The 8,191-nt window shown below is 37.8% G+C and overlaps 3 protein-coding genes across 3 annotated transcripts; 2 read left to right on the top strand and 1 right to left on the bottom strand.

The window, feature by feature from the left end:
• Positions 1-651: 651 nt before the first annotated feature.
• On the bottom strand, positions 652-2,235 carry LOC128681501 (uncharacterized). The gene is made up of 2 exons (XM_053765444.1): positions 2,121-2,235; positions 652-1,950 (listed from the first exon to the last, which is right to left on the bottom strand). The coding sequence occupies exons 1-2, from the start codon at positions 2,166-2,168 to the stop codon at positions 751-753; spliced, it is 1,248 nt and encodes a 415-aa protein (XP_053621419.1). The 5' UTR covers positions 2,169-2,235; the 3' UTR covers positions 652-750.
• A 256-nt stretch (positions 2,236-2,491) lies between these two features.
• Positions 2,492-3,392, top strand: LOC128681502 (uncharacterized). Its single transcript, XM_053765445.1, has 2 exons — positions 2,492-2,625; positions 2,743-3,392. The coding sequence occupies exons 1-2, from the start codon at positions 2,578-2,580 to the stop codon at positions 3,337-3,339; spliced, it is 645 nt and encodes a 214-aa protein (XP_053621420.1). The 5' UTR covers positions 2,492-2,577; the 3' UTR covers positions 3,340-3,392.
• Positions 3,393-5,538: 2,146 nt separating this feature from the next.
• LOC128681472 (uncharacterized) lies at positions 5,539-6,465 on the top strand. Its single transcript, XM_053765381.2, has 2 exons — positions 5,539-5,632; positions 5,995-6,465. Exons 1-2 carry the CDS (start codon positions 5,585-5,587, stop codon positions 6,406-6,408), a joined length of 462 nt encoding a protein of 153 aa, XP_053621356.1. The 5' UTR covers positions 5,539-5,584; the 3' UTR covers positions 6,409-6,465.
• The last annotated feature ends 1,726 nt before the right edge of the window (positions 6,466-8,191 follow it).

The raw sequence follows: 8,191 nt of genomic DNA, 5'->3' as shown, positions 1-8,191 counted from the left end.
TGAGGAGCCTTGACACTTTACAATCACGGAACATTTATCTTAGCACACACGACTGTTACAAGACGAACGACGACACAGACTGACTTGAGAGCGGGCGCGGGAAGCGGGAACGCGTGATGCTATCAACGGACTATAGCGACTGCGAGCGCCAATCACGATCGAGGACCGCGAACATTACCAAATAAGGCGCGTTATTTGCGCGTGTCCCAGTATAGTAAAAGCATACGCATTGCCGCCAGCCCACAGTATAAATTAATGCAGGGAACGACTTATGTATCGGTAACAAAATTGTTCGGACTTTTACCATTAAGAGTTGGTAAATCTTATGTTTAACTGGAAAATCTTAGAATTTACGGTAGTTCGTTCTTTTACAGTAACATATATAATTTAATTTATAATGTATTGTAATTATATTTTTTTATATTATTATAATAAAAATCCCGCCTTAGGCCATGGAACCATCTCAATCTGTTTTCCTGAACTCCGAATTTGTGAATACGAAGGGTGTATACATACAAATCCATTTGTATGCAATACCTACTTACTATTATTTATATAATTAATGTTGATAATATGCATAGATTAACAAAAAGAAAAAATAATACGTTGAGGAATAATATGTAAAAAGGAACGTAAAATAAAACCTTCTCATTAAATATTCCTTAAATTTTATTTGATATTTGTGTAACAACAAAACCTTTAGCAAGTTCATAAAAAATCACAAGATTAGTAACACTAAACTATTAATGTCTAAAAAAATCCGGGACCGTAACCAGGGCCAAAGTATCCTGATCCACCAAATCCGGGACCACCGAAACCAGGTCCAAATCCTGGGCCAAATCCGGGCGCAAATCCTGGGCCAAACCCGGGTGCAAATCCTGGACCGAAACCGGGACCAAATCCTGAACCAGAACCAAATTCGGGGCCAAGGCTTGGTCCGAATCCTTGGCCAAAACCTGGTCCAAACCCTGGACCAAAGCCAGGGCCGAAACCTGGTCCGAACCCTCCAAAACCCTCAGCTCCTGGGAAACCATACGGACTTGGCGCACCAAATCCAGGATAACCTTGACCTCCAAGTCCTCCACTTAGGGCCAACGCAGCCAGTTCCGCAGGCCCAAGATTCCCACCCCCTAATCCTCCAGCTAATGTAGCGCCCAGTAACGCTCCACCAAGTCCAGAACCACCCAAGCTGCTACCAATGCTCAAAGCAGCAAGTTCAGATAACCCAGGCTTACCACCACCCAACTCGGCCCCTGCGAGGCCACCTAACCCAGCGCCACCTAGGCCTCCCAAAGCAAGAGCTGCAATTGGATTAATTCCACCACCTAGCCCTCCCAGTAATTCTGTCCTAGCTAACCCACCAGCAAGACCTCCAAGACCGAACCCTGGTCCTCCAAATCCATTGAATCCAGCTGCCGCCGCCTCAGCATTGGCAATGGAACCAAAACCAGGACCGTAAGGACCAAATCCAGCATTGTTTCCTACTAAACTAGAGGCGATTTCGGCAGCTGCTACTCCACCGAGTCCAGAACCACCGATGTTCACACCAGCTAAGTCGCTAGCAACTTCAGCCGCAGCTAAGCCGCCAAGATTACCACCGTACCCACCTACTCCAGGCCCGAATCCTCCAAGATTGCCTCCCAAGCCACCAGCATAGCTGCTAACTACCTCAGTAGCTGTTATACCACCGCCAAGGCCTACATTAGGACCAAAAGCTCCATAAGACGGTCCGAAGCCACCTAATCCAACTTCTGCTACTGCTGGAGATCCGAATCCAACTCCATAACCGCCCAGCCCTCCTAAATTGGCTCCTCCAAATCCTGCTCCTATAGAGGCTGCTTCAGCAGCTGCTATGCTGCTAAGTGGATTTACGTTGTTTTTACCCAAGAAACGTTCTGATAAGTCCACGCCGATGAGACCTTCCATGCAAGGGCAAAGGCCGACTGCATTCTGAAAGAAATATAAATGGTTAAAATTATACCTACATTTATAATTTATAAGCATATCAAGGGTTAATTTTATTATATTCTCGGACGGACTAGTTGATGTGGCACTTGTTGTATAGCTTTAGCACTAATTTAAGTTACGAAATCTCGTTATTAAAAAAATATAATGCCAACCTGTATAAGCAGCGCTTGTAACCACAAGAATAAAGTAAATTTAATCATGGTGACTATTGTAATGATGATAAATTGTAATTACTAACCTATATATAGGAGAATATTTTGAAACTGAATATAACTAGGCATAATATTCTAATTTTCGCCATACTGAAGTTGTGGTATACCGATAAAATATACCGTAAAGGGTTTTTAGGGTGCTGCAATAATTATGTCAAAATAATATTGTAATATATATTCTTTTATCAATGCGTTTCTTATCGATAAATTTAAAAATGACAAAATATCACGATATAGATACAGGTAGTAGATATGTTATTTTTTGTTGCATACTTATTTGTTATCTATTTTGTAACGTATTTTAGATCGTCATATAAATATGTGATATTTTATAGATATTGATCAGTCAGTATTGATATAGATTTTTTGTAGTATAATTTATATACGTATAAATAACATGATGTCTAAAATAACTATCCTATGCTCTATAGTTTTATTAGTTCAGGTAACTTATGTTTGGTATAATCTTAATTCTTTTTACTAATATTTCGCTCGGGTCAATTTAGACACCGAATGAAAGTAAGCGGTCAATGTTTTAATCATTTTATGTTTATTTTTTCAGGAAATCTCAAGCCATTATCTCAACTACGGAAACTTGCAAAATGGAGTAGGAAACAGTTATGCAGCAAATAATCCTGGATCGAATCCTTATGCAGCCAACAATCTTGGAGCTAATAATCCTGCAAATGCTCACGGACTAAACAATGTGGCTGCAAATATGATAGCTACTGGAAATAATTTAAATCTCGCCAATAATTTAGCTTCAAATGTGCCGTACAACTTAGGACAAAACTTACCAACCAATAGTGCTATAAACGTCGCCAATGTAGCTTCAACTCCTATAAACACTGGGTTATTCGAAGGTATATCAGCATCTAACGGAGGTGTATTTTCTGTGACCAGTGTGTCACCTATAGTTCCATCAGGATTATCTGTGTTTTCTGACAATTTGTTGATAGAAGGCCCTCTTACTGTAACAGGGCAGTTACCATTCTTAAGTGCTGTTGCTGTAGAAGGTGCTTTGCCCAGCAGTGGCCAAGGGGTTGCTGGTTGCGGATGTGGAGATGGCAACATAGGGATTGTCAACGAATTGAATAATGCTGGACTGTACGGTGGCCTGGGCAAGCCAGGTTTGGGCTTGGCAGGGCGGTTTTTCTAAATAAGATTATTTATTGAATTATTTATTAATAAAATATTATTTATAATACTGAATTCTTTTTTTTTTCAAACCGAGATAAATGTTACTAATTATTATGTGTAAATTGCACGGAACACATTAAATCATTAACTTACCCGAAAATTAGAAAAACTTCTTGATCACTCAACAGCGGACTTCAGCGTTTTTTCGTGGTAAAGGCATGTTGTTACTTCTGAAGTTCTCTGTGTCAAATTTCACCAAAATCGTTCCAATTAGAGTTTATTTGTTATCAACATGTAAAAATAGAAATAAAACTACTCTCTATAATTAGTATCGTTGGAGAGCATCGCAAAAGTTAATAGTGGACCTATAAATAAAACAAAATGTACCCAAATGAAGATTTTTATTTTGTTACTTGCTTTCGCATGCACGATCATTGCTAACACGTATAACTATACGTACCTAGCTTTAGTATGTCTTCCCCTGTCATATTATTCCACTATATTATCGCAACGGGGTGAACTGTATATATCCCTGACAGTTATCGGCTATGGTGACTGGCAAATTAATATTCGCAAGTTCGTATAGGGTTGGAGTTGGAGTGTCCTCAAATGGCTGAATACACTAGAACATTTAGCGCAAAACAGGTAAAAGCTTGAATAAGACTGTATTAAATGTATTAATTAAACGAAAAATGTATCATGAACGTGGAAAAATTTATTGAATAAAATTTTCAAGCTAATAATAATAATATTCATGAACTAGACGGAAAATCCTCGTAACGAAAGACAGAATGAATCTTATTTAAGGCGAATATTCTTTGCACGCCTCACATTTTTATAATTTATTTTATTTCTTAGCGAAATTAAAAAAAAATACTTAGTAGAATGAATTACAAAAAGGGAATCATATGAATGGGTCTTATGCCATGCCGGAATAACAGCTGCAAATCCATAATAAAACATACTTACCTAAATGGTCTGTCTGTCATTATTTCATGGCTATATGTCTGGGCCGATTTTGATGAAATTTGGAATATAGATAACTGAGGATCTGAGGGTTAAACATAGACTACAGCGAGCGGAGCTGCTGGTAACAGGTTGAGTGCAATGCAATTGGGTAGCTTAATTGATGTGCTGTTGACTGTACATAACTCATGTACTAAATAAATCATGAAGTTTCTACAATATTTAGAGTTCCGGATATGAATGAAAAAAACTGACCTTTTCTATGATTCGTCATGTCTGTTTATCATCTGTTTATTCCGAAACTATTAGACAACTCAGTTGAGTTGTAAGTACTTGGATGTAACTTGGTAAGTACTTAGATGTATCCTGTGTGAACTGTAACTACACAGAATCTTTTCTATTCCGTAAATAAATGTCTATTTGGGTAAATAAGATCTGTATTATAAAGTTATGGGAATCGAGTATGTCATGCTTAATAATTCAAATTGGTCGTGAGTTTCCCTCTATTGTGGTTGAGCTTCGCGATGGCCAACCCAAGCGTCAACTCGTGAACGAGTGCTGCCAGGGGGAAACTGGTCAGCTTGATTTACACATTTTTGTGTGATTCATCTATTTCTTATCAGCACTTGATCACAATCATCACATTTTTTGGTATACTTTTTGCCTATGTACTTTATGTTGTTATAGACTATTAGAAAAAAAATAATTAGGAAAGAAAAATGATAAGCCCATGGATTTCATAAGTTCTTCGTGCAAAACATACCTACTATTTCCATGGGTAAGCCCTTTTGGCATAACAGGGGGCCAACACTGTTCAAATGAGTTTCTGTCGGCATTTCTTCTCAGCAGTGGTTTGATGGTAGATTTTTGAGAAATTTACTACATAATATAAAATAAGTACGTCACATTTCATATATGTAGTATTTTCTAAAAAAAATTCCATCCCTGTGAAGGTCTAAGGACTACAGATAATTGGCACTCTTATTTCGCTTATTCTTGCTTCGAACTTCCTGCTACGTATAGGTACAACTTGTAAAAATTACATGCAGCACCCCTCTTTTTCATAGTGGTATTACTTAGTGTACTTTCGTAGCAACAAGCCTAACAAAATAAAATCAAATAATTTCTAACCCATATCACAATAAAATTATCAACTATTGTTGTAATATATTATGCAAAAATCAATTACGTTTGTGTCGGAAGAAACCGAAGCTTTCGTAAGAAAGATAACATTTAATTGTTCATATAAAAGAAAAATAGTTCAGTAGTGATGATTCACTCGATCGTGTTGGTTGAAGATGTCTTACCTTGGACTATTTCTGGTGTTACAGTGCCTGCTGTTGCAGGTAAGTGGCCATAATCACTAAAAATATGTCAATTTACTTCAAGTGTCTCTCTCTCTCTTTCTCTTTCATCTAAGCGTTTATAATTTACTTTTAAGTTTCGAACTATAATGCCATCTATCAGATTTTGTCCTCCAACAGACATCCCATCATGCATCATCTGCACAACTTCGTGATCCACTGATGGGTTTGGTCTAATTCCGTCTACGCCAACCTTTTCTGTCCTGGATCATCCTTATCCACTTATTGCTAGCAATTTCCTTCACATCGTTAACCCTTATAGCTGCCATCTGCAATAACTCATATCTACCATTGCCTCAACATGTTCTAGATTTACATAGGTAACTTACCCATCTTTCTTTCAGGATGTCTTCGGCTTCCCCCTGCAAGGCTACCCCAACAACCTCGGTAACCTCGGCTTAAACCAAGGTTTAAATTTAAACTTTGGCAATAACCTCGGCTTACCTGAATACATCGGTAACGTAAACTCTCAACAAGCTTTGCTGTCCGGCAGTGTAGCCCAAACTGTAGCACCAAGTTACCACCCAGGATGGCAATTGTCTGCTGCTAAGGCACCATTGGTTACAGAAATTGTTCCAAATCTTCAATTTGGAGATATATCCCTTGATGGTGATCTCCCTGTGGGTGGATCAATCAAAATCAGCGGTACATTCCCTGTGTATGGATATGTTGGAGTGGATGGTGCAGTTCCGTCACATGGCACGGCCTACGTAGACACCGGTAACGGTCTTATTGACATTTGCAAATGCGGCTTGTAAATTATATACCGCGTTGTGTTTTGTTTATTAGTATGAATAAATGTTTTCGTTGGGTTATATTTGTGTTTGTATTTTACTTGAAAAATTCTTCACATACAGGTGGCTACTTGGCTATTAGATGCTGCAACACTTAAACTTGCATACTAGTATTTAAGCTACATCATAATACAGAATGAATTACTATCTTTATTTTGTGCCTGTCTATTCGGACGAGTCAGATTTCTATACAATACAATACATAGTATACATAAGTACAAAATGTATAATCACACATAGCATGACATTATGGTATAGATATATTGTGCGAAAGGCGGCCTTAACGCTGTAAGCAATTTCTTCCAGGCAACCTTTTGGGAAATTGCTAGACGAGGAAATACAGAAATGCAGGTCGGATTAAACTGACAATTGTAAAAATAGATTTAATATAATAAATATACTTAAAATAAATATCATAAACCTACATAAATGTTAATACTATATACTTACATACACACATTACATATACTTATATTGCACATAATTATGAATTATGAATGAAAATGGAAATACAGAAACAGCTAATCAAAGACATAAATAATATGTCTTGACCTGAGATTTAAAGCTACTCAGAGTTTGAGCACACCGGATGGAGTAAGGTAAAGTATTCCAAAGACGAGCTGCATGTACAGTGAACGAATTGGAAAAAAAACAGTGGAGTGGATTGGAGTAATTAGACGAAGGTTTACAGCACTACGCAAAGAACGACCCTGAGTATCGGTGCGAAATTTGAAGAGGTTTCGAAGCTGGGAAGGAAAGGTTTGAAAAGTATTGTGAATAACAAAGAAAGTGTATGCAATACATTTATTACTTCAACTATAAACCTATATTAGGCTCTCAAGGATATATAATATATGTTTAGGATATTCTAACACAGCTTATGGCTGCATAAGGTAAGAAGGCACCTTCACAATCTTTGAACATTCATCCATGTAGACATATTTATGAGAGTTAAAATGCTGAAGAAGAATAGAGATTTTATCTATAAATGTAGGTAGGATAGTGAAAATAATCCTTGACATTGGTACAGTCAACAGCACATCAAGTTACCCTGCATGAACATCTACAGCGCGGTAATAGAATTTGGGTTGGTTGATGTGCTGTTGACTCTACGTGCAGCTAACCATACATCAATTTACCCTTCATGGAACTCGATGCGATGGCAAATGCGCCCCCATTTTCCAATGATTTTGAATAGGTTGATGTACGTCAACTATGTATACCGAGAGAACAAAATATCAGGATGGAGTGATCGGTACATATTTTGCATACAAGAGCTCAAGCTGCATAGTAGACGAATAAAGGATTCTCATAATGACCCAAGCCGCTTTAGTAAAACACCCCGTGGTTTTATAGGTATAGAAGATACTCCCAAAAAACAACGTGCGTTGCGTGCTTTATGTTTCATGCATCCCAGGGTCAACTTTAGGCACATCAAATTGTATCGAAATCATGGTAAACAGATAGACTGACAGACAGACTTTCAACCAGTAGTTTTTAGCTTGTGAAAAACTACCATATTTGACGTGAAAAAGTGCCTGTTGCCTGTGAAAGTCTAATACCTGAATTGAATAAATGAATTGATTTTATTTGATTTCGAATTTATAATAGGTATTAGTGTATGCATAGAGATGGATTTTATGAACAAAAATGTTGCAGTAGTAGACAGCAGCTCTTTCTCCACTCCGCGTCACGAAAGGAATCTCGCAGACGGTGGCGCTACTATCGCCGACATTAATAAAGGGCC

The sequence above is a fragment of the Plodia interpunctella genome, chromosome 27 (assembly GCF_027563975.2).
Source record: "Plodia interpunctella isolate USDA-ARS_2022_Savannah chromosome 27, ilPloInte3.2, whole genome shotgun sequence".
NCBI lineage: Eukaryota > Metazoa > Arthropoda > Insecta > Lepidoptera > Pyralidae > Plodia > Plodia interpunctella.
This window is presented reverse-complemented; position numbering and strand designations above follow the sequence as displayed.

Coding starts and splice junctions, on each gene's coding strand:
- LOC128681501 (XM_053765444.1), bottom strand. CDS start 2,168: ATGATTAAATTTACTTTATTCTTGTGGTTACAAGCGCTGCTTATACAG. Junction 1,951..2,120: donor TACAAGCGCTGCTTATACAG/GTTGGCATTATA, acceptor TATTTCTTTCAG/AATGCAGTCGGCCTTTGCCC.
- LOC128681502 (XM_053765445.1), top strand. CDS start 2,578: ATGATGTCTAAAATAACTATCCTATGCTCTATAGTTTTATTAGTTCAG. Junction 2,626..2,742: donor CTATAGTTTTATTAGTTCAG/GTAACTTATGTT, acceptor TTATTTTTTCAG/GAAATCTCAAGCCATTATCT.
- LOC128681472 (XM_053765381.2), top strand. CDS start 5,585: ATGTCTTACCTTGGACTATTTCTGGTGTTACAGTGCCTGCTGTTGCAG. Junction 5,633..5,994: donor TACAGTGCCTGCTGTTGCAG/GTAAGTGGCCAT, acceptor TCTTTCTTTCAG/GATGTCTTCGGCTTCCCCCT.